The sequence below is a fragment of the Symphalangus syndactylus genome, chromosome 5 (assembly GCF_028878055.3).
Source record: "Symphalangus syndactylus isolate Jambi chromosome 5, NHGRI_mSymSyn1-v2.1_pri, whole genome shotgun sequence".
In the NCBI taxonomy this organism is placed as follows: Eukaryota; Metazoa; Chordata; class Mammalia; order Primates; family Hylobatidae; genus Symphalangus; species Symphalangus syndactylus.
The window spans coordinates 68,775,068-68,801,195 of NC_072427.2; the positions used below are offsets into that span (position 1 = coordinate 68,775,068).

At 38.0% G+C, this 26,128-nt stretch overlaps 1 protein-coding gene across 4 annotated transcripts in view; it reads left to right on the forward strand.

Annotated features, from left to right (window-relative positions):
* BMAL2 (basic helix-loop-helix ARNT like 2) overlaps positions 1–26,128 on the forward strand; it is a 94,809-nt gene that overhangs the window by 23,834 nt on the left and 44,847 nt on the right. For 2 of the 4 annotated variants that reach the window (XM_055280290.2, XM_063640318.1), the window contains exons 2-3: positions 13,618–13,768; positions 25,546–25,703. In XM_055280290.2, coding sequence (XP_055136265.2) covers positions 13,618–13,768; positions 25,546–25,703 — 309 coding nt within the window. Of the gene's footprint in view, positions 1–13,617; positions 13,769–15,501; positions 15,604–21,671; positions 21,714–25,545; positions 25,704–26,128 lie in introns of all 4 variants that reach the window. The other 2 variants (XM_055280287.2, XM_055280288.2) reach the window with 2 other exon arrangements.

Consider the following 26,128-nt stretch of genomic DNA (forward strand, 5'->3'; position numbering starts at 1 on the left):
TACTAGAAATATATGGAATTATGAGGATGTCTTCTCACCCCTTCCCCTTCTGTAAGGCACCTTTGCCAGCTCAACAAATGATCGGTCTTAATTCATTAAATAGGCCAAAAAAAAAGATGTTTTTATAATTCAGTGATTACTAGATTAGTAGTAATATGGTCAGCCCAAATGTTAAGGAATTAACTAAAGAGACATCGTGGAAACCAATCACAAAGCCAATCACTGTCTCGTGTATTTCAGCACTAGGAAGTGAGGTTGACCTCACTTTTTATTTGAGCCTCATTGCCATTTCCAGATGTTATTCCTGTCATTTATTGCCTTCATTTTGGTTTTCTGTTTATTGCACTCTCTTCTCATACCTGTTTTAATCTTCTGCTGACCTTCAGGGTGCTGCTGCATCATATTCTTAGAGACATTTCCTCTCCTCCCCATCCCCTGATGTTACACTTAGGCAACATGGGTCTTCTCTTTTTTAACACACTCTGTCCTCAATTCACTGCAAACAGTGCTCCATAGACCCTTTAAGCAGCTGGAAATTCTTCACCTCTGAATCCCCAAGTCTGAACTTCTCTCTGCAAATCATGGTTTCATATTTTTATGGCTCTCCCACTGACACCAGATTTCTTTGTCATCCTAATGTTATTTCCAAGTATTCCATCCACTTCCCAGAGTTCTTTTTTCAGCTCCTTCTGTGTGTGTCTTGCTTTCCTGCCCAGCCTGTGCTCTGTGATGCACCATTTAACTATGATGTGATAGACATCACTTACCTGTTTATCCTTTTGAACTTTGACATACTTCCCTGGGAAGTTGCTGGCCTTGGGCAACCCAAAACATCTATTTTCTCTGCTTCAGTTCTCCAGCTGTTATGTGATCATGGACAAAATCACATGCCAGCCGAGCTCTGTGTCCTTGGAATCTAGGAGTGTGTGGTTTCCCCTTTATTATTTGGAAATTCACAGAAACTAACAGTCTTAAAATACAAATTGACAGAAAATGGGCCTAATGCATTTTAGTTTATGGAGTCTGAGACAGTTATGCTTTGTCCCAGGGTCTTCCACCTGGGTTCTTTTCTCACCATATGTGAGCCTTCGCTCCCCTAAGATGATTTAATCTTAACCATCCTCAGGACTTCCCTTTTAGACATCTTGCTACTTTTGAGGCCAAGGCCAGAAGAATCAAATCCTTCTGTGATATTTTAATATGGTATCTGAGATGTGATATTTTGGGCTCCTGACCCCTGCCTAAAATGATTTTTGACCTTCCCTGTCCAGGCTTAGCAGCAGAGCCATATTTCCCCAACCAAGATGGAGAGGGTTTAAATTATACAGCTTGGAGTACAGTCTTTATTACAGAAATAAACAGAATGACTGGCCTCTCATCTGTTTAGGCAAAGGTGGAATGCATTATGATGAAAGTTGTAGCTTTTGCTAGGAAGACTAATTCCAGAACTGATTTGTAGGAGGGAGAACATTGTAAAATTCCAGAACTAATTTGCTCGGAGGGAGAACATTGTAAATGTCCCCCTGCCTTGGTGAGGATTGGCCTCAGTAGTGAATAGGGCTGAGGCAGTCCTAGGTAACTACATTAGCTTCCCGCTACCTGGAGATAAAGCTCAGACCCCTTGGTGTTACATCCAGGGCCCTCCGTGAACTAGTGCAATCTACCTTTCAAGCTTGATCTCACATCAGTTTTGCGTTGTGGCCAGCCATACTGATCTTGCTATCCCCCAATAGTCCATATGCCTTCTTTTCTCTAAGTTGCGCGTATGTCTTACAAAAGTAAGACGTGATACTTAGAAAAGTTTGGAACAATATAGGGAAGTGGAAAGGAGAAAAATCCTTTGATTGGCTACTGAGGTAAAACTCCTAGTAACATTTCATTATGTGTTTTTTATCTCCCTTGCAAATGGCATTATTTTTGTTTCTTGTTTTTCCATAGTCTTTCATCCTCCTTTTTAAAAACTAAACATTACATAAGCATTTATTTTTTATTTCCATAGGTTTTGGGGGAACAGGTGGTGTTTGGTTACATGAATAAGTTCTTTAGTGGTGATTTCTGGAATCTTGGTGCACCCATCACCCGAGCAGTATACACTGTACCCAGTGTGTAGTCTTTTATCCCTCACCTCCCCGACTCTTTCCCCTCGAGTCCCCAAAGTCCTTTGTATTATTCTTATACCTTTGTGTCCTCATAGCTTAGTTCTCACTTATGAGTGAGAACATATGATGTTTGGTTTTCCATTCCTGAGTTACTTCACTTAGAATAATTGGCTCCAATTCCATCCAGGTCGCTGCAAATGACATTATTTCATTCCTTTTTATGGCTGAGTAGTATATATATATAATATATATATTTATATTTATATATTATATATATATATATTTTATATATATATATATATCTCTCTCACAATTTCTTTATCCACTTCTTGATTGATGGGCATTTGTGCTGATTCCATATTTTTGCAATTGTGAATTGTGCTGCTATAAACATGCATGTGAAAATATCTTTTTTATATAATGACTTCTTTTCCTCTTGGTAGATACCTAGTAGTGGGAAAATAAAATACTTAGGAATATACCTAACCAAGGAGATAAAAGACCTCTACAAGGAAAACTACAAAGCACTGCTGAAAGAAATCATAAATGACACTGACAAATGGAAACACATCCCATGCTCATGGATGGGTAGAATCAATATTGTGAAAATGACCATATTGCCAAAAGCAATCTACAAATCAATGAAATTCCCATCAAAATACTACCGTCGTTCTTCACAGAACTAGAAGAAAAAATCCTGAAATTCATGTGGAACCAAAAAAGAATCCACGTAGCCAAAGCAAGACTAAGCCAAAAGAACAAATCTGCAGGCATCACATTACCTGACTTCACACTGTACTCTTAGGGCATAGTCACCAAAACAGCATGGTGCTAGTATAAAAATAGGCACACAAACCAGAGGAACAGAATAGAGAACCCAGAAATAAAGCCAAATATTTACAGTCAACTGATCTTCAATAAAGCAAACAAAAACATAAAGTGGGGAAAGGACACCCTTTTCAACAAATGGTGCTGATATAATTGGCAAGCCACATGTAGAAGAATGAAACTGGATTTTCATCTCTCACATTATACAAAATCATCTCAAGATGGATCAAGGACTCAAATCTAAGACCTAAAACCATAAAAATTCTAGAAGATAACATCAGAAAAACCCTACAAGTTTTCCTTGTAGACATTGGCTTAGGCAAAGAGTTCAAGACCAAGAACCCAGAAGCAAATGCAACAAAAGCAAAGATAAATAAATAAATAGATTTATTTTTTATTTATTTATTTTATAAATAGATGGGACTTAATTAAACTAAAAAGCTTCTGCACAGCAAAAGAAATAATCAGCAGAGTTAATAGACAACCCAGAGAGTGAGAGAGAATCTTCGCTATCTATACATCTGACAAAGGACTAATATCCAGAATCTACAAGGAACTCCAACAAATTAGTAATAATAAAACAATCCCATCAAAAAGTGGGCTAAGGACATTAATAGACAGTTCTCAAAAGAAGATATACAAATGGCCAACAAACATATGAAGAAATGCTCAACATCACTAATGATCATGGAAATGCAAATCAAAACCACAATGTGATACCACCTTACTCTTGCAAGAATGGTCATAATCAAAAAATCAAAAAATAATAGATGTTGGCGGAGATGTGGTGAAAAGGGAATACTTTTACACTGCTGGTGGGAATGTAAACTAGTACAACCACTATAGAAAACTGTGGAGATTCCTTAAAGGGCATTTTACACTGCTGGTGGGAATGTAAACTAGTACAACCACTATAGAAAACTGTGGAGATTCCTTAAAGGGCATTTTCTATATTTATGAAATTCATAATCATTTTAAATGATGGCATAGGATTTTCCTGAATGCATTTACTACCTCCTATTCATAGTGTTCTCGAAGCCTAAAACACTCATCCAGAAAAATGTGTTCAGATGTTACTCCCTTCCCCCAAACAGAATTAAGTGCCCTTATCTCTGTGTTCTTGCAGCACAGACTTGTACCTCTATCTAGGTCTAACTTCATTCTGTATTTAGTTAATATATCTATGCACTTATACATGCACAAAAATATACAGGATTATAAACTTCTCGAGGGTAGGTACTAAATCTTAACTTTTTAAGATATCTACCACCTGGATTAGGCTCTTAAATACTGTGAAATAATAGAATATTTTTGATCTCTGTTGAGCAAATTTTTTAATGTAATTTATGTATAATACTATCTATACATGGCATTGTTCTTGAATAGTGCCAATTAATACTTAATTTCTATCCATTGTGTGACTAAGGATCTTAAACTAATGTGTCAATGGTAAGAAACAGTATTTGGTTTCCATTGTAACGCATTAGCACAAACCTATAAAACAATGACTGCTTGTCATTCTAGAAAGCTTTCCAAGATGCCAAATCCTGTACCACACAATGCCTTTTTTCCAAAGCAGACAATCAAGTGTCTTTTTTCTTCTGTGAAAGAAAAATGATATAAGTGAAATAATGGTAGAAAGTAAGCCTCCTTGTTTGTGAAGTATGGATAGCAGGGACTTCCATGTTCCTTGCTGCAAGAATGATGAAACACAGTGTGGCCTCAGCTCAGGAAGGTGAAACTGGAAGTTCTGATTTCACATCTTTCAGATTCTCTTTTGGATGTCTGGGGTAATAAAGTGAATGTAATTTATTCTTTGAATAAACTCTCAGTACTTACTGTGGGGCTGGGCATGGTGGCTCATGCCTATATTCCCAGCACTTTGGGAGGCTGAGGATTGCTTAAGCCCAGGAGTTTGAGACCAGCCTGGGCAACACAGCGAAATCCTTACAGAAATTTTTTTAAAAAATTAACTGAGTATGGTGGTACGTGCCTGTAGTCCCAGCTACTTGGGAGACTGAGATAGGAATATCGCTTGAGCCCAGGAGGCAGAGGTTGCAGTGAGCCATGATTGCACTGCTGCACTCCAGTATGGGCAACAAAGCAAGACCTTGTCTCAAAAACAAACAAAAACTTACTATGTGTCAGGCACTGCCAGGATTTGGGGATAAAGATAAAGAAGCCTGCTGTGGTCCTCAAAGGCTTTGCAGTATTGGAACATATAGCCTTATGGAGGATCTCATAAACCTTTCCTCTGCCACTTCTGTTTATTCCATGAGCTGAACACCATTTGGAATCTGGAGGAGCAGGATCTTAATGAAGCAATAAATTCAAGCAAATTAGCTGGGTGTGGTGGGTGTGCCTGTAGTCCCAGCTACTTAGGAGGCTGAAGTGGAGGATGGCATGAGCCCAGGAGGGGGAGGTTGCAGTGAGTTGAGATTGTGCCACTGCACTCCAGCCTTGGTAACAGAGTGAGACCCTATTTAAAAAAAAAAAAAAAAAAAAAAAAGTACTAGCAGCAGTAAAATGTAAAAGAGAAGGAATTTAGCACTGAGAAGGGCACAGCATCATTTTTGTGGTATTCTTGACAAATGTGCACAATCTAAATTTAGCCATGAGGGAATATCAGACGAACTTAAGCTGGAGGACATTCTAGAAAATAACTTCCCAGTACCCTTCAAAAGTCTCAAGAAAGACAAAAGAAGCCTGAGGAACCATTACAGATGAAAGGAAACAAAGGGCAGGTGACAGGTGCTAAATGCATTGTGATCCTGGACCAGCAAAGGACATTAGGACAATTGACAAAATTTGTATAGGATCTGTAAATTAGATAATAATTGTATATCAGTGTTAATTTCCTGATCTTGACAATTATGCTGGGGTTAAGAATGACATTATCATTTGGGGAATATTATTGAAGGGTATATGGGAATTCTTTACACTACCTTTGCCAGCCTGAAATTATTTCAAGATAAAAAGGTTAAGAGCTTTATAATTAAAAATAAAGCAGTAACATTAACTCAATGTTGTTTTCCTGACACCTTAGGCATCTACAGTGGCTCACCAACAATGTCGATGCATTTTTGCTGGGCTAGTTACTTCATTAGCATCAGTAAGCTTCTGGTTTTCAAACAGATTCGTGTACATTTTCTTATTTGATTCTGAAACAAACAAATGTGGTTTGCGAGAAATTTCTTCCATCTTAAAGAAATAGGGTTGGTTATGTTAAGTGATTTGTCCACAAAAAAAAAAAAAACAAAAACCAGTACTAACAAGTTAGTGGGTAGATGGGACCACAAAGATTTCTCCGGGTTTGGACTCTCAGAAGTTAAGAAGCAAAGGCCACTTTCATTTCTCAAGGAAGTAATTTAAACGTTTATACAGAATAAATTATTTTTAACCAAAAGTTATTTAGAAGATAATGAAAATTTACACAAATTTTGAGATATAGCATACTATTGGCTATGAAAGTAGGTAATGGAACAAAAGTTTTAAAGTTTTATGAAAAATGAAAAATTTTCCCATTCTGCCATGGCTTCTGTGTGTGTGTGCATGTGCGTATATGCAACGTGTATTCTCTTTCAACCACAATGCCAAATTCCAAATTTGAAACCCTTTGTAACTATGAGCCTAAACCAAGTCGCTACTTGGCTTCCCTTGGTTATGACTTCCAAACAGCTGCTTGTTTCCCGTAATTTTTTCCTCCTTGAGGAATTGATACTAAATAGTAGACCTTTGAAATATTGCAAGACAGACGTAGAGTGGAGTGAGATTTAATGCTAATCTCATTTTAAGTAAAATCACAAACTTTCTTTGTAAAAAGGCAATCACGATATCTTTGTTTAACCTAAATTCTGTATTATTTTATTGAGTGTTAAAGGACACATATTACATTTACCACTGAGAAGTCACTCAATTTGGCAAGGAAAGACAATATCAAAACATTAAATCATATACCTCCAAACTGAGTTATATAAAAGCAGAGCTGAACTTCAATTCCTAACATATGGTCTCATCTTCTGCAGATGTATATGTGGAGGCAGAAAGTAAAGTAAACTGGAAAGTTAAAAATGAAATTTTTACTCCTTAAATTATGAGTCACCTACTAACAAAAATAAGAATCTGCAACATGGAGATTATTTCCAAAGAACAGATCCTTTCAGCTAAAACTAACTAGTCTCACTAACCCATATTTTCCTTTTGCTTATAGAAAGCCCTCTGTTTTGAATATACTTCTACAGACATGGAGTCAATGGAACATAGCTAATTATAAGGCAATACTCCCCACCCATTAAAGAACATAAAAATAAAGACCCTTAAAGCTTCAGATTTTTATTTTGTGAAGAGAAGACTATTCTGCCTGCCTAAAGATAATTCACATTTCTTATTTAAAGGTTAATAAGGAAGTAGGATAGAAACATGTGAAGATCATGCTTCCCAGAATGGGAGGCAAAAAAAAAAAAAAAAAAACTTCATTTTATTTCTGTCTCTGAACTTATGTGAGGGCAAGAATGTACTTGCAGAGTGTGTGTTGGAAGTAGGGGGAATGGTTGGGGGTCTGGTGTTACATATTGCAGGGTATGCTGTGGTTTAACGGGAGTGAATTTTTCCTTTTGATTTGTCATTTGATGAAATAAATTCCCTGCACTTTTCTGTGGGGACAGATAGTAATCCATCATTCAACATCCATTAGAATGAAGTCTGGGAGCTGAAGCTGTATTTGATCTCATGTGGTATGTGGTGATCCTCAACTGGTCCCATTTAGAGAATCCAGGCCTGGAAGTCTTGGGATGTTGTAGAATGGAAACTTAATTCCCAAGTGCCTCATGATCACTGGTAAAATTATTCTCCCTATTTCTTTATTGTGAGATCTGTTATACCTGTGAAGATGGTAAAAATAATGTGTGTTATTTAAAGAAGAAAGATAAGACATTGATCTGTGAAAGAAGTAGAACATGAATTCCTTAGAAGTCCGTGTGTGTCCCTCATGGTCATACCCTCCTTTCTTTTCCCGAAGAGAACCACTGTTCTGACTTTTGTCTTAACTACCCCCTTACTTTCTGTATAAGGAGATATCTCTATACAAAAAAAATCTCTAAAAAAACCCCAGATATTCCTAAAATTGATTAGTTTTACTTTTTTTTTAGTTTACTTGTTTTTGAGCTTTATATACATTTTTAAAAACACGCAATGTGTTTTTGACTGTGACTTTCTCCCCCTCAGCATTATGGGTTTTGTTGTTGTTGTTTGTTTTAGAAGACAGGGTCTCACTCTGTCACCCAGGCTGGAGTGCAGCACACTCACTGTAACCCTCAACTCCTGGACCCAGGCACTCCTCCCACCTCAGCCTCCTGAGTAGCTAGGACTATATGTGCGCACCACCATGCTTGGCTAATTTTAAAATTTTTTTGTAGAGACAGCATCTCGCTGTGTTGCCCAGACTGGTCTCAAACTTCTGGCCTTACATGATCCTCTTACCTTGGCCTTCCAAGTCTTCATGCTGGAATTACAGGCATGAGCCACTGCACCTGGCCAGCATTATGTTTTTTGATTCATCTGTGTTGTGTATAGCTGGACTTCATTTTGCTGCTGTTAGTATTCCATTCAGTAACTAAGCAATGTACTCATTTTGCTGATGAAAATTTAAAGTTTCCAGTTTTCTCAGGTTTTTGTTGTTGTTCAATTACAAGCAGTGTTGCTAACGCATTTCTTATACCTGCCAGCTAATACACAGTAAGAGTTTTTCCATATACCTAGGAGGGGAATGCCGAGTCATATATTATATATGCGTTCACCTTTATTAGGTAATGCAAAAATGGTTTCCAAAGTGGCTGTAGCAACTTACATTCCTGCCAGCAGAGCGTGAGCGTTTCCATTGTTCCACATCCTCACCAACACTTGATATCATCCAATTTTTCAATAGTAGCCATCATATATTAGTATATCACTACAGTTTCCTTAGGATTTTCCTGCTTACCAGTGAGATTGAGTATCTTTTCATCCATGTGTTGACAATCGGAATTTCTTTTATGAAGTGCCTAGTCAAGTATTTTATCCAGTTTTCTATTGAGTCATTGGTCTTTTTCTTATTGATTCAAAGCCATTCTTTATATAATCTGAATATTAACCCTTTGTTGTTTATATGTCTAACAAATATCTTTTCCCAGTTTGTGGCTTATGGTTTCATTTTCTTTGTAGTGTCTTTTGATCAACATTAACTTAAAGATTGTCGCATTTAACAATCTTTTCCTTTATTGTTTTTACGTTTTATGTCTTGGAAATCTCTTTCTATGAAATAAAAATACTCTCCCTCCTTTAGAGTTGTCTTAGTCCATTGGTGCTGCTATAACAAAGCACCTTAGGCTGGGTAATTTATAAACAACAGGTAGTTATTTCTGACAATTCTAGAGGCTGAGAAGTCCAAGATCAAGGCACGGGCAAGTTCAATGTCTGATGAGGGCTGCTCCTTCTGCTTCTACGATGGTATCTTCTTGCTGCATCCTCACTTGGCAGAAGAGGCAAAGGAATGGAAGGGACAAACTTGTCCTCTCAGCCCTTTTACAGTGGCACTAATCCCATCTATGAGGGTGGAGCATGCATGACCTAATCACCTCCTAGTGGCCCCACCTTTTAATATTGTTGAACTGGGAATTAAGTTTCCACGTGAATTTTGGAGGAACACAAACATTCAAACCATAGCAAAAGTTTTCTCTATTCTATTTTTGTTTTATACATTTAGGTCTCAAATCCAACTGGATTTGTTTTTGTATTTGGTGTAACACAGGGAGTCCCGTTTCATCTTTTCCATAGAGAAAACCAATTGATCCTGGACCATTTATTAAAAAGTTATTTTTTTCCCCACATTGATTTTTACCACCTTTGATATTTAGCAGATATCCATATATACATGTCTGGGCTCTTTGTTCTCTTCCATTCATCTATCCTCATACCAGTACTACACTGTCTTAACTACTGTGTCTTTACAAGTCTTGATATCTGATAGGGCCAGTCTTCCCACCTTTTCCTTGGTTACTCATGACTCATTGTTCTTCTGTATACAGTTCACATAGTTGTATATTCCACTTGAAAGTTTCCACCAAAAAATTAAGTATTTTGAGAGGAATTGCACATCTATTTCAGGATAATTTATATCTTTAGTATATTGAAGCCTCCAATTCAAAAGCCTGGCATATCTTTCCATTATTTGGATCTTTTAAAATGTTTTAAATAAAGTTTTAGTTTTTTCCATAAAAACCTTATACATTTATTAGATTTATTCTTTAGATACTTGATATTTTTGAGATTATTATAAATTCTATCTTTTAAATATTTTCTTACTATTTGTTACTTTGGATAGAAAGGCAGTTGATTTTTGCATATTGATTTATATACAGCCAACTTGCTATATCCTCTAACTTTAATGATTTATATGTTGATTATTTTGGATTTTCTATGTAGTCAATCATATCATTTCCCAATAAGAGCAAAACAATTTTATTTCTTAATTTTATATTTCATTTTTCTTTTTCTTGCCTTACCCTACTGTGAACTCTTCTAATATAGAATTAAATAAGGGTGTTCTTGTTTCTGATCTTAAAAAGAACACTTTCAATATTTCTTCATTAATATTTCTACATTTCCTGAGATGATTGTATAGTTTTTCATTTATCTGTTATTGTAGTAAATTATATTCATTAATTACTAATATGAAGGCACTCCTGCATCCCTAGGATGAAACTGTCTTAGTCATGATGGATGATTATTTGTATTCATTTCTGAATTTTGTTTGATAATGTTTTATTAAGATTTTTGTATTTTTGTTTGTGAATGAGATTGGCCTGTAATTTTCCTTTTGTACTGTCATTGTCAGGTTTTAATATCAAAATTATGTAAGCCTCCTTGACAAAGAAAAGTTGGGGGTCAAGGTAGTCCCTCTTTTTTCATATAGTGGAATAGTTTGTGCAAGGAAGAATATAGGAATATTCAGATTTTGATTTCTTTTTGTTTCAATTTCAGTAAGTTAAAATTCTATAGAAAATGTTCCATTCCATCTAAATTTTTAAATGTTTAGCATCATTTTTAATGATATTTTATTATCTTTTAAATTTCTAGGGCATCTAAATTATGACCCCAAATTTATTATTTTCTTGTACTCTTTTTTCTTTGAAAAATCTTGCCATAAAGTTGTTAGAGTTTCCAATCATTTGGAAGAAACTTTGTTTAGGTTTTTAAATCTACACTCTTATATGTTTATATTCTATTTCATTATTTCTGGTCTTATTTTTATGATTTTCTTTCTTCTAGTTCTTTGGATTTATTTTACTGATCTTTTTCTGATTTCTTAAATTATTTACATATTACATTTCAATTTTTCTTTTTTTAAACATTGTTAAAATTTCACACTAAGTAATGCTTATGCATCTCCACACATTTTTATGTGTGACATTTTTATTAATATTTAATTGCGAATATTTTGTCATTTTACATTTGAATTTCCTCTTGTCCCATGAATTATTTGTGGGTTTCTTAATTTACAAAGATACAGGGATTTTCTGGTTATCTTTTTGTTACTGGCTTCCCACACAATTACACTGAAGTCAGAAAATGTTTTATGTATGGTATCAATTTGTCAAAATCTTTGAGACTGGTTTTTGGTCCAGTATATTGTCAGTCTTTATAAATGCTCCATAGTTGGCCAAAAACAATTAACACTGGTGTTTCAAGCTGCTAGGCATAGTGCTCCATATATGTCTATTAAATGAAGCTTGCTGATTGTGCCAGTTAAGTCTTCTGTATCATTATTTTTACTACTTGATCCATCGGTTACTGTTAAAGATGTGTTAAAAATCTTCCACTATTATTGTAGACTTATTACATTCTCCTTATAAATATTGTTATATATTTTCAATCTGTGTTATTAGGTACAAATTACTTTAAACTTTTTATATGCATTCTAATATGAAATATAGTTACAGATTCTCAAATTTAGACTATAGGTTATTTTGGTTCAGTGATTCTGATTTTTATATTTTGTAAAACATTTAATAAACCTCACTTGAGACAAAAAGGATTTTTTAAAATCACACTTAGCAATTCAGTGTTAAAAATATTGATGTCTCTTGACCTTGTTAACCCATTTCTGGGATAGTGTCCAAAATAACCAGAAGTAGACAAAAAGCTTTATGTACCAAAATACGTATTTGTACTGGCAAATAAAATAAAATTAAATGTAGGTTCTAACAACAGGAGAGTGGTTAAATAACTGGACACAGCTACATGATAGTGTATTATACATCCATTAGAGTCATTTATAAAGAATTTGTAATAAAACTAGAAAGTTACTATGTCACAATGATACATAAATCTGATGACAGTCATCCCCTCTTACCCATGCCGGTTATGTTCTGAGACTCCCCAGTGGATGCCTGAAACTGCAGATAATACCAAGCTCTACATATATGAATTTTTCCTATACATACCTACTTATGATAAAAGTTTAATTTATAAATTCAGCATAGTAAGAGATTAACTACAATAATTAATAATAAAGTAGAACAATTATAACAATATGCCAGCATCATTACTCTTGTGCTTTGAGGCCACTATTAAGCAAAATAAGGGTTCTTTGAACACCAGCACTGTGGTACTGCAGCAGTGGATCTAATAACCGAAGCAGCTACTAAGTAACTTGCGGGCAGGTGACATATACAGCGTGGATATGCTGGACAGAGGGATGACTGTGGTGTGAGATTTCATCCTGCTACTCAGAACCGTGTGCAGTTGATAACTTATGAATGATTTATTTCTGGAATTTTCCATTTAATATTTTCAGACTAAAGTTGACCGTGGGTAACTGAAACCACAGAAGGCAAAACTGCAGATAAGAGGGGACTACTGTATACTGTATGATTTCAATTACCTTAATGATAAATATAGAAAAAAATTCTCAGAAGAAATATCTCAAAAGGATTGTAACATTGGTTTGTGTAACATTGGGAAAAAATTTGGATTTCCCCTTCCTTTCTATTTTTCTGTGTTTTCTGTATTTTCTACCATATTCAAATTCCTTTTACAATATAGGGGGAAAGCCTTAAAAACATGGACTAACGAATGCTTATTTAATTAATACTTGAGTGTACACAATTAGTCTTTCATTCTGTGTTATGTTGGTTTTGGCTGATATATATATATTTAAAATGTGTCTATATATATATCATGTGTGTATATATATATATATATATATATATAATGTGTATATATAGGGGGGTGTGTGTGTGTATACATTTTTTTTGAGAGGGAGTCTCGCTCTGTTGCCCAGGCTGGAGTACAGTAGCATGATCTCAGTTCACTGCAACCTCTGCCTCCCAGGTTCAAGGAATTCTCCTACCTCAGCCACCAGAGTAGCTGGGATTACAGATGCCCACATTGTGTCTGGCTAATTTTTGTACTTTAATAGAGATGGGGTTTTGCTGTGTTGGCCAGACTGGTCTTGATCTCCTGACCTCAGGTGATCCACCCGCCTCAGCCTTACAAAGTGCTGGGATTACAGGCATGAGCCACTGCGCCTGGCCTTAGCTGGTATTTTTTAAATACCAAGATAGAAAAGTCATTTAAAATGTGTGATACGGATATGTACAAAGTAAAAGTTAATGTTTAAAATAAATGTCTTGTTCTACTCTGCTGCCCGTAGGTAAAGTGTTGAGAGAGGAGAACCAGTGCATTGCTCCTGTGGTTTCCAGCCGCGTGAGTCCAGGCACAAGACCAACAGCTGTGGGGTCTTTCAGCTCACACGTGACAGAGTTTCCACAAAAACGCAAAGGAAGTGATTCAGACCCATCCCAGTAAGTGAATTTGGTCCTCTAACCCAGTGAGATCTTTGACTCTAGGGAGAAGAGGAAAATATTCCTTTTACAATCATTAATTATTTCCAAGTTCATGGTAACATTTGGAGACGGGAGAGTACTTATCCACCCAACTGCTACCTTTGTCAGTGACTCACTTGGAACTTTTCCATCCAGCTCTGAAGAAAGGTATCTAGGAGGGTCAGCTGGAGTCTGAAAGAGACATAGGAACATAAGTTTTATTTGGTTAATGTTTATGGTCATGGCAAGATACTTGCCTTCCTTATTGAAATACTTATAAACATGAGGAGAACACCTTGGATATTTGACTGAAAATAATAATGACTACTTCTCACTGACTCATCATGTATAGAATAACCAACCCTTGGTTATCTGTGGTCAGTTTAATCATATAAAACTCGTGCTTTCCATATTTATTAAGTCAAATTGATAATACAGTCAATGTTGAGAATACCCACTATCTCCTTATTTATTTTTGTTACCCCTGCAGCTTCAGTCCTAAATATTATTTAAGGACTTCCCCAAAGCTAGAATTTATATGGTGAAAACATCAGAGCAAGACAGGTACAGGGGCACACGCCTGCAGTACTGGCTACGCGGGAGGCTGAGGTAGGCTCTTTTGAGCCCAGATGTTTGAGACCAGCAAGACCCCATCTCTAAATAAATAGGTATAAAATTTAGAAAACATTAAGGAAAAATAAAGCTAGCCATTCAGAGCAACTCATCGTAGGCTGGTACTTTACATAAATGTGAGAGTTGATGACAGTTCTCCATCATGAATGAAGGGAAAAATCCTGAGCTGGGAGTTGGAGGTCAAGATAAGGACATAATAAAACATCCTAGCTCTTTTTTCTTTTTTTTGGTTGGTGGGTGGGCGGGGGGGGTGGTATTCAGCTCTTTATTTACAAAGTGGGTACATGCTAGCTCTTTTTAACTCAGTTCTTCCCAATACACTTTATAATTTAGCTTCAGTTCCCAAGACAGAGTGCATACTAGAGTAAATACTAGAGTACTTCCCATGCCACATATAAATGATTGGAGGGTTTTCTGCTGTTCTTGGTTGTCAGTATTCCCTTAGTCTCTTCCATTAACATGGATGCTTCTGAAAACTATAGTTGATGAAGTGACAGTCTTTTTAGACTGTCTAGCTGTTTTCCATCCTAAATTATCAGTCAATAGCCCCCACTTATCTTGAGCTGAAAGTGACTGTTCTTTTTATTTTCTTCCTTATTCTTCAGAATCATAAGCACCATTGTTCTTTCTTGGTGTCTAAATATGATTTTAGCAATTGAAGTGGAACAGTGAATATAGAGGTAGCCCAGCTTCGTGCCACATGGGGGGCACAGAGACCTTGCAGTGGTTTGGGGGTGAAATGGAAAGTGGGGTCAGTGCTAGCAGAAATATAAGAAACGTGCGAAGTACTGACGGTACCGACATTTTTTTGTCAGCAAGCAACACTGAAGATTATTTACGTAACTACTTACATTTTAGAAAAGGAAGAAGCTAGAACTCAGAAATGTCAAGCGGTTTGCCCAGCATCACACAGCTTGTTAGAATGCCTGATTCCAGATGTGGTATTTTCTCCACTTCACCCAGCTTCCTATCACTGGGTAGCTGGGCAGAGGAGGCTACTTTCTCCACTTGAGGACAGGCTTGCTGTCCATTCCCAGAACGTCTGGGTAGGGGGTGACCCAAGGCCTCCTTCCTTCCAGGTCAGGAATCATGACAGAAAAAGTGGTGGAAAAGCTTTCTGAGAATCCCCTTACCTATCTTCTTTCAACAAGGATAGAAATATCAGCTTCCAGTGGCAGCAGGTAAGTGCTGGACCGTCTTTGACATACTCCCTCCCCTACTTGAAGAGGGCATAGAGTGGCAGTGAAAACATAATACACGTCCCACTGATTTGCTCATCATCTATCCCAGAGCTTCTCCTTCCTGCCCTAATCCTTCCTTTATCCTACCAGTTTCTATTCCCTTTAATGAAATTATGGATGTTAAAGTATGTAGTGCTGACTATATAGTGTCCTTCCCCAGGACTCAGTGCAGGAAAGCCAGTCAATAGGTGAGAGGCTGATTTCACTCACATAGCCTCAGAGTGCTGGATCTTTTTAAAAACGAACAATATATGAAAATGTCCACCCTTTCTGTGGCAGTGTTGGTTTTGAATGGAGAGCTGGTTCTTTTTTTTTTTTTTGAGACAGAGTCTCACTCTGTCGCCAGGCTGGAGTGCAGATGCAATCTCGGCTCACTGCAACCTCCGCCTCCTGGGTTCAAGTGATTCTTCTGCCTCAGCCTCCCAAGTAGCTGGGACTACAGGCACCCGCCACCACACCCGGCGAATTTTTGTATTTTTAGTAGAGGTGGGGTTTCACCATGTTGGCCAGGATGGTCTCAATCTCTTGACCTCGTGATCCACCCTCCTCGGCCTCCCAAAGTGCTGGGATTATAGGCTTGAGCCACCACACCCGGCCGGAGAGCTGGTTCTTTAAAAGGATCTTTGATGAATCTGTGGAATGTAGTCATTAAACATTTATTGTGTTGCTACTATGTGACAGTTAGTAGATAGGAGAGACAGAGACACAAAGGTACAAGAAACTTGTGCAAGTGGAAAAGATACAAACAATTATTTTACATCATCGTAACTGCTAGAATAGACATCCTGGGTACTATGTCAGCAAATAAAGTTGGGCATTTAAATAAGATTTAAGTGCTTCCTGGAAAAGTTGACTTAAGCTAAGTTTTAAATGAAGAATAGAAATGAGTCTACAGCCAGGTATGATGGCGTATGCCTGTAATCCTAGCACTTTGGGAGGCAGAGGCAGGAAGACTGCTTGAGCCCAGAAGTTCGAGGCTGCAGTGAGCTATGGTCACGCCACTGCATTCCAGCCTGGGTGACAAGAGTGAGGCCCTGTCAATATAAAAATACATTTAAAAACAGAAGAGAAGAAGTGAGTCTACAGAGCAGGAATGGAGAAGATATTTTAGGTGGAAAGAACAACCGTGCAGGCATACAGGTATGTAGTTGCATACTCCTGATCAGGAAATGAGTGGTTGTCACCATAAAGCAGAGGGTGCACTTAGAGGGGGGTGAGCTATGAGATTTGAGGGATAAACACGAACTAAGTCATGAAAGATCTGCTGAACTGAAGAATCTGAAAACTATCTTGAATGTGGTAGGAAAACTGAAGAATTCTAAGCATGAGAAGAACTTGATCAGATTTGTATTTTTTAAAGAATTGATTGCCTCTGCACTTTTTCACTTTTTTATTGTAAATACACACAAACATATATATATATAAAAATAACATGGAATTTGCCATTTGAACCACTATTAAGTGTACAATTAATTGGCATCAATTATATTCAGTATTGTAGACCATCATCTCTATTTCTAAAACTTTTGAATCACCCCAAAGAAAAACTCTGTGCCCATAAACAATAGCATTCCCATTCTTCTCTCTCCCGATCCCCTGCTAACCTCTAGTATATTTTCTGGCTCTATGAATTTGCTTATTCTAGCAAATTCCCACTATTTCACATAAGTGGGAGTCCAAGGCGGGTGGACTGCCTGAGCTTAGGAGTTTGCAACCAGCCTGGGCAACATGGTGAAACCCCATCTGTACTAAAATACAAAAAATTAGCCAGGCGTGGCGGCATGCGCCTGTAGTCCCAGCTACTTGGGAGGCTGAGGCAGGAGAATTGCTTGAACCCAGGAGGTGGAGGTTGCAGTGAGCCAAGGTCGTGCCACTGCACTCCAGCCTGGGTCACAGAGCAAGACTCTATCTCAAAAAAAAAAGTGGAATTATATGATGTTTGTTCTTTTTTGTCTGACTTATTTCACTTAGCATAATGTCTTCAAGTTTCATCCATATTATAGCATGTGTCAGAATTTCATTCCTGTTTATGGCTGAATAATATTCCACTGTGTGTATATACCATATTTGATTTATCCAGTCCTCTGTTAATGGGTTATTTCCACTTTTTGGCTATTGTGAATAATGCTACTTTGAACATTGATGTACAAATACCTGTTTTAGTCCTTGCTTTCCATTCTTTTGGATATATACCTAGGAGAGAGTTGCTGGGTTATGTGAGAATTCTGTTTAGTTTTTGAGGAACTGCTATACTGTTTTCCACGGTGACTGTATCGTGTTACGTTCCCGTGAGTAGTGTACAAGAGTTCCATTTTCTTCACATCCTCACTGATACTTATTATTATTATTATTATTATTTTGAGACGGAGTCTCGCTCTGTCACCCAGGCTGGAGTGCAGTGGCGCAATCTTGGCTCACTGCAAGCTCCTCCTCCTGGGTTCACACCATTCTCCTGCCTCAGCCTCCCGAGTAGCTGGGACTACAGGTGCCCGCCACCACGCCCGGCTAATTTTTTTTTTTTTTTTTGTATTTTTAGTGGAGATGGGGTTTCACCGTGTTAGCCAGGATGGTCTCGATCTCCTGACCTCATGATCCGCCCGCCTTGGCCTCCCAAAGTGCTGGGATTACAGGCGTGCGCCACCACGCCCAGCTGATACTTATTATTTTCAATTGCTTGATTATAGCCAACCTGGTAGGAGGGAGTGGTACAGTCTTACAACTTTCAAAGAATCACTGTGGAAACAGCATGGAGGATGAGCTGAAAGAAGAAGACCCAGCAGGCAGAGAGAACAACAGAGAATAGCTTTTGCCAAGGATGAGGTTTTCTGAGCATTGATCAAAGAGAGTGGCCCTGGACAGGAAGGGCAGGGAAAGGAAGGGACGTATGACACACTTAGAATCAATAGGACTTCATGATTGTTCATTGGGGAGAGGATATAAAGTGTGCCCACGTTTTCTGACTTGGGCTCCTAGATGGAGGGTGGTATTTTCATTCACTTAGATTGAGACAAAGATGATGAGTTCAGTTCTGGACACACTAAGAATGGGATATTTATAGAACCCTCAAACAGGAAGTTGGACATGAGGATTTGGAGGTCAGGGTGGAGGCCTGGCCTGGAGTTAGAGACTCAGACATCATTAATGCACAAAAAGTACTTGAAGTGATGATGTGGGCGCCATCACTGGGAGAAGCTTATGGAGTGGGGAGACTGGGGGCTGAGGATATACTCTGGGGGTGCTGACCTAAAGATAGTACAAGATGAGGGGAAGCCTGCCCAGAGTATGTGAAGGCATGGCTCTGAAGTGGGAGTGGCACACAGAAATCAAAGGAAGCATGTTTCAAAAGGAGGAACGCCTGAAAAATGGCAGATCTGGGGAATATTTTGAGATTGCATCTGTGTCTAACTTTGTCTTTGGTTGATTTAGAAAGAATGCCTACATTTCATTCAAAAGGCAGCGAAAATAGTTTTCAAGAAAACTTCACATTGTATTTTGAAATTCTGTTACTGTAATGTAAGGTGCTGCACTAAGAAAATGTATCCCAGTAATGTGAACATTATTAATATCATAAAGCTTATTAAAACACATTTGTAAAAATTTGTAAAATATTAGGATTATAGACCAAATTTACTAACTATCTAGATTTGTGGTACAAACAAAGAAATGAATTGTTTGACTAACAAGATCCTGCCTTTGCTCTGTTCTGCCAGGGGCCATTAAATAGAAGGGTATTTGCATTTAATAAGTACAGTATATTTGAATTTCACCAAGGAGGCAAATTCATTCAGTGAGTTCATTTGCTAAAATGCCAATGATCAAAGCAAAAACATGACTTTAAAAGGTCAAAGTTTACCTTTTGAAATTGAAGTAATGTATATATACATACATATATATAGTCAGTCCTTCATATCCATGGGCAACCAACCAAAAATTGAAAATATCTAGAAAAAAAAAGCAAGTCTATACTGGACATATCCAAACTTATTTTTCTTGTTATTATTCTCTAAACAATACTGTATAACAACAATTTACATAGCATTTACATTTATTAGGTATTGTAAGTAATCTAGAGATGATTTAAAGTATATGGGAGGATGTACATAGGTTATATGCAAATACTATGAAGAGACTTGAACATCCACAGGTTTTGGTATCTGCAGGAGGTTCTGCAGCCAGTCCCCCACGGATGCTGAGGGACAATTATATATAATTCCAGACTATTAGGAAGAAAATTATTCATCTGTATAATTGTTTTCTGTTTATTCCTTTAAGATGGCTAAAAAGAGAAAAGGGAAAAGAAGCTGACTTAATCTGACCCTCTCTTTTGCCTCAGAGAGGCTGTTTAGTTTTATTTGTACCAACCACACAACAGGCTGACAGTGGTGAGAGAAATGGCCAGGTATGGTGAAAGGCACACCAGCCTGCATTGAGTAGTCTTCACTTGGCCTCCTACTAGTTATAGGACCTTGCACAGTCTTTAACTTTACTCAACTCCTTCATCTGTAAAATGGGGATAGTAATAACTTCACCACTGTGCTATGAGAATCAAGTGTGGAAATATTTTTGATAAAGTACCATAAATATAAAAGCTCTTCTTGATTGAAACTGTGAAAAGGAAAAGCACCACTTGATTAAGCATTTGTCTTTGTGGTCTTTTTTATTTGGAATATTTATAAGCATCTATTTATAAATTTGCTTAAATTTTCTATAAGTGTTATCTTTTTTTAAGTAGAAAAATATTAAAACCTCAAAAGAGTTCAACTGAATAAGACAGTTCTAAAGTAGGCCAATCTTTTTTCAAAGCCTGAAAAATGTTCATTGTTAAAAATCTGTAAAGAAGGAGATTTGTTAAGATGAATCAGAAGCCTTAAAATATTTATCCATAAATTGTACTTCTAGGAATTTATCCTAGAGTATAATTCAAGATGCACACTCCACAATATTATTAGCCATATTATTTATGATATTGAAAATATTAGAATGTTGAAATATCCAACAATAGCAAATGAATAAATTATGATATAACTAATCAATGGGCTACTATTTAATCATTTCAAATTATGTTATCCAAGAATATTCGAAACTATGCAGAAATATTCATGTTAGAGTGTTAAATGAATAAGACAAGACATGAAAATTATATACTATGATCTGAGTTTTATTTATTATATATGTAGAACACACAGAAATATCTACATGGTACCCACGCACCATGGCTAAGTTAAATAATCATTGTATGTATCTGCATGTTTAGGAAACACTGGAAGGAGACACATTAGAATATTAACTGTGATTACTTCCAGGTGGCATTATGGGTGCTTTTCCTGGAATTTTTCAAATCTCCACCAAATGATACATTTGGAAATAAATCTTTTAAGATTACGTATTTTTAAAAGCTATGCAGCCTGCATAATTTTTAAATGCTGACAGTCTTCTGTCACTACCAATGTATTTCATTTTAGTAATGGTCTGGTGAGTACATTTCTGATGCGGGGAACTATACTAATGTGAAAATTAATATTACTGGCGAGAGTTTCCAGTTTTCAATATTTGTTACTATCCAGGCGGATTTTTAGGCAAAATAAATTGCTTTTGATTAAAGGTCTGGGATTCTTAATCCATTTTCAGGCTGTTTTAATACAGCTATCATAAAGTTTTTGGTTAAGCCGTCAATGATCTTAATAACTTTGATGTTCTATGAAAATCTTATTCTTGCTCAAGTTTGTCATGAGATCGTATCTAAGTAGCACACTAATTATTGTTCACTGTCAGTTAACATAACTTTTGTTATCCTTATGGGAATGGTGTTGCCTGTCAGCGTTAGGAGGAGAATGGTTCATGTAGACAGTAATAATCATTTCAGGTCATTAGGTCCTCAAGGGAGCATTTACAGCTAAGGATTTTATAGGAATTAGGATGATTGGACTTAATCTCACATCTATTTCTCTCTCAAGAACTACAGAAAAGGTACTTCATGTCGTTTGATATTTTATCCTGCTTTTTTGTAGAGTGGAAGATGGTGAACACCAAGTTAGAATGAAGGCCTTCAGGTACATTGACTTGTTGAGATGGTACATGGTGAGTGGAAAGGTACACAAAGGCAAGCCTGTAGCCTAAGGCAGAGGTGACACCAAGGTAGAAGGGCTTGAAGATGAGGCTTTTCTCTCTCATTATGCTCTGAGAAGCAATGTTATCAGGCACCTGTTGTCTTGCTTTTCTGTCTACTTGGATAACATGTTGGCTTTCATGCCTTTAACTTTCTCTTAGAATAGCTTTTAAAAAAAAAAACTATTATTTTCTTTAAGCACTAAAGAAAAATTGATTCATGACTTAAACAAATCAGTTACTTATGAGGGGCATCTGACTGTTAGAAACCCATCCTCGGCTGGGTTCGGTGGCTGACACCTGTAATCCCAGCACTTTGGGAGGCCGAGGCGGGCGGATCATGAGGTCAGGAGATCGAGACCATCCTGGCTAACACGGTGAAACCCCGTCTCTACTAAAAATACAAAAAATTAGCCGGGCGTGGTGGCGGGCGCCTGTAGTCCCAGCTACTCTGGAGGCTGAGGCAGGAGAATGGCGTGAACCCAGGAGGCGGAGCTTGCAGTGAGCCGAAATCGTACCACTGCACTCCAGCTTGGGTGACGTAGCGAAACTCCGTCTCAAAAAAAAAAAAAAAAAGAAACCCATAAGTTCTTTGTCAATTGTTTCAACATATTTTTTCAACAACAACAATAAAATGTTTTTCTACATCTGGCAACATGGCCTATCAGAATTTTGCTTTTTCTCCATTTATTTTGTTTTCTGATAGGATTCTACAAAATACTGCCATGGTTCAAAGTGGCAGTAACTGTACACAGAACAGGAGTCAGAACTCTGTTGAAGTATTGAGCAGAGAGCTAGCCTCTGGATAAATAATGCCTTTCCTTAATGAGAGCCTCCAAACCTTTTCAGGTGTAGCTCCTTCAAGTGAAGTACCTTATTCAGACATTGGTTCTTTCACCTTGCCCTGGGTTTCCTGGCTCCCAGCATCATCATTCACCTTCTCCACAGTGGGCTTTCTCCCACCCTGCTCTCATCTCTCTCCAGATCCTGGCTCAGAGAGAGCACCCCTTCCTCTGCTGTACATCCTGGAGTCAGGCGTCTCTATCCATCGCTGCTGTCCATGCTGATGGGGAATACTGTTAGAAAGAAGAGGTGATCCTTCTAGTGAGAGTGTAACTACAATATTCTTTTAATCATAACATTTTAATTTTAATCAAATTGCTCTGTAATCCCAGCTCCTTGGAAGGCAGAGGCAGAAGAATCATTTGAGCCCAGGAGTCTGAGGCTGCAGTGAGCTATGATCATACAACGGCACTGCAACCTGGGCAACAGAGTGTCTTTAAAAAGAGAAAGAAAAAAATCTAATTGCTCACAAATAGAACAAAGTATGAGTAGATAACTGAATTTTATGTGAATACAATTTAATTTGAATCCTATCCACTTCACCCAACAGTATGAATTTTGTTCCAGGAGTGTCATTGCCAAGGGTGAATGGTTGGGGCAGGGAGTGTGTTAGCTCCCACAGCCTTCATCGGTGTTCCTCCCTACCCACCTCCCTACTCTTTTATCTGGAAAAATTACATTTTCTTTTATCCAATTTAAAGTCTTTGTAAAAACAGATCAAGGAAGTCTCCCACTTACCCTCTTTCCCATCAGATTGCCCCTAAACTATTCTAATAGAGAAATTCTGGAGTTGCTGTGCGTTGTAGGAGAGGGATTTACAGCAAAGTGTGACAGATAAAATCATGTAATTCTTGAAATCTAAGATACACTTTTCTCCATGTTTTATCTTCTGTGGAAATTTCTTATCATCAGTGGCATCTTCCTGTCAATTGGCAGCATTTCTTTCTCTTGTGATGCTTTAAATAATAGTGCATCTTGGTGGCTCTTAGATTTGATGAAACAAGGATAGTGGTATGAAAGGTACTGAGGTAGCTTAGAGAGAGCAGTGATTAATCATGTAGTAGTCAGAGAAAGCTTCCCAGAAGAATAACTGAGCTGGATTTTGAAGAAAGAATAGGATTTCTCCAACAGTATAGTCAGAAAGGACTCTGTAAGCCTGGTAAAGAGCAAGGCATGGAGGAGATGTGAGACGGCATGGCGTGTGTGAGGACAAGCAAGTCTTCGGGCGTTGCTGCTGTGGAACGTTTGGAGCTGTCGGGGAAAGTCTTGAAGAGAGAAACTGGAGATGAAGATGTGAGGCAGGTCAGGGAGAACCTTGGCCTGCAATTAGGGAATCTGGCTAGTCCTCTTGGGCAGTGGAAATGCAGTGAATAGTTTTATGCAATGGGATTGGGTGACTTGATTTGTTTTACTACATAATTTTGGAAGTCATAGAATAGACTAGGAGAGGAAGAAACAGCAGTTTAAAAGGTTTTGGGGTAATGCAATGAGCCTAAATTAAGATGGTGACAGAGGGGATGGAGAGGAAGAGAAGACATATTTAAGAAATATTTTAAGATCTAGAATCGACAGGAGTTTGTGATTATTTGGCTTTTTAAGGTGAAGAGGAAGGGTCTAAACCAGGGGTATCCAATCGTTTGGTTTCCCTGGGTCACGTTGGAAGAAGCAAAATTGTCTTGGGCCACACATAAAATACACTAACACTAATGATAGCTAGTGAGCTAAAAAAAAAAAAAAAAATCTCATAATGTTTTTAGAAAGTTTATGAATTTGTGTTGGGCCGCATTCAAAGCCACCCTGGAGCGCAGTTTGGACAAGCTTGGTCTAGACTGAGTCTAGTTGTGTTACCTACCAAGATAAACCCTATAGAAGGAAGACTAAATCAGGAGTAGTACAGGAGGAATTGAAAATGGGGGTAGATTGCAGAGAATGTATGCAGTTTGGGGTTTCTTGAATTTTAGATTTCTTGAGAATCATTTAGATTTCTAATTCTAGTTCCAAAGGTCAGGAACTGAGTGAAGTATGAATGAGATAGGGTTATAATAACAAATAGCTTATGAGTAGCTGTAAAGCCTTGTGAGGGAATGAGATCTCAGGGTGAATAAAGAGTAAGGAGAGAGCGGTGCTGAGCGGGGAATCTTAGTGCACACCAGTATTTACGGATCAAGTAAGAGCTGGGTGAGGAGACGAGGGGATTGAGCCGAGCCGGGAGAGTGGAGGAGGACGAGGTGGCAGAGAGGCTGTGGAGACCAGGGCAGAATGGGAAGTGTCAGCAGTGTCAGATGCAAGGCAGGGATCAGCAAGAGATCGCAAGAGAGAAGGAGGATCTTTGCTAGGACAGTTTTATTGGGGCAGGGGTTGTGGAAGGTTAATGTTACAGATGGACAGAATGCCTGGGAAATGAAAGATTCAGTGGAAACTGCACTCTTTCAGGGAGTTTGCTGAGGGGGGAAGACAGTAGCAAGAACAAAAAACATCTAGAATTAGGGAGAGGGTTTTTTTTTTCAGGGGGAAGATACTTGAGCACATTTATAGACCCATGATAAGGAGCTATAAAAATAATGAGGTTAAGATGCTGACAACTATTTATGCAAATACCAGAGAATAGTTAGCTTTGAACAGAAGGGCACCCATCTCTTCTCTAATATTGGAGACAGGTGGAAAAACCACCTGGGCTCTCAGACAGATGGCTTTGTTTTTAAATATTTCAGAAAATGAGGTAGGGAGGGACTGACCAAGGGCAGCGAGTTTTATGAATGCTGTTCCTGGTCTCAGCAGCGCCTTCCTCTTCCCTCAGTGACAACCGCAGGGCCCAAGTGGGGAGGAAGAACAGTGTGTGCCTGCTGGGCTCAGCATCTGCTCCAGTGAGCGACATGGGGGCGACTGGGGGTCTGCTGAATGTTAAATATAAAGGAAGTTCCTTTTCCCTCTTAGAGAAGCTCATAGCCAAACTGAAAAGCGGAGGAGAGATAAAATGAATAACCTGATTGAGGAACTGTCGGCAATGATCCCTCAGTGCAACCCCATGGCGCGTAAACTGGACAAACTTACAGTTTTAAGAATGGCTGTTCAACACTTGAGATCTTTAAAAGGTGAGTTTGACGACGGCTTCCACACTTCGATAAGTGAAATCTGCTCTGTCACTGAGGTCTCTGATTGGTTCGCTTTGCTGTCAGCTGTTGAGATTCTATCCAGATGTGTCTTTCAGCTTTATGGGTATTCACTGGCATTTGTCTATAGTCTGTATGTGGAGAGAATACTGAATTGGATGTCAGAAAACTTGGTTCTGATAAAAGCTTTATCTCAAGCTCACTATACAACCTTGAAAGGTATTTACATTTCTGCTTCACATATAGTATGAAGAGAATATCACCTGCCTTTCATACCTCTCCATTCTTTAGAAGTTCTGAAGTTGAGCTGGGCGTGGTGGCTCATGCTTGTAATCCCCATACTTTGGGAGGCTGAGGTGGGCGGATGGCTTGAGTCCAGACTTCAAAACCAGCCTAGGCAAAAAAAT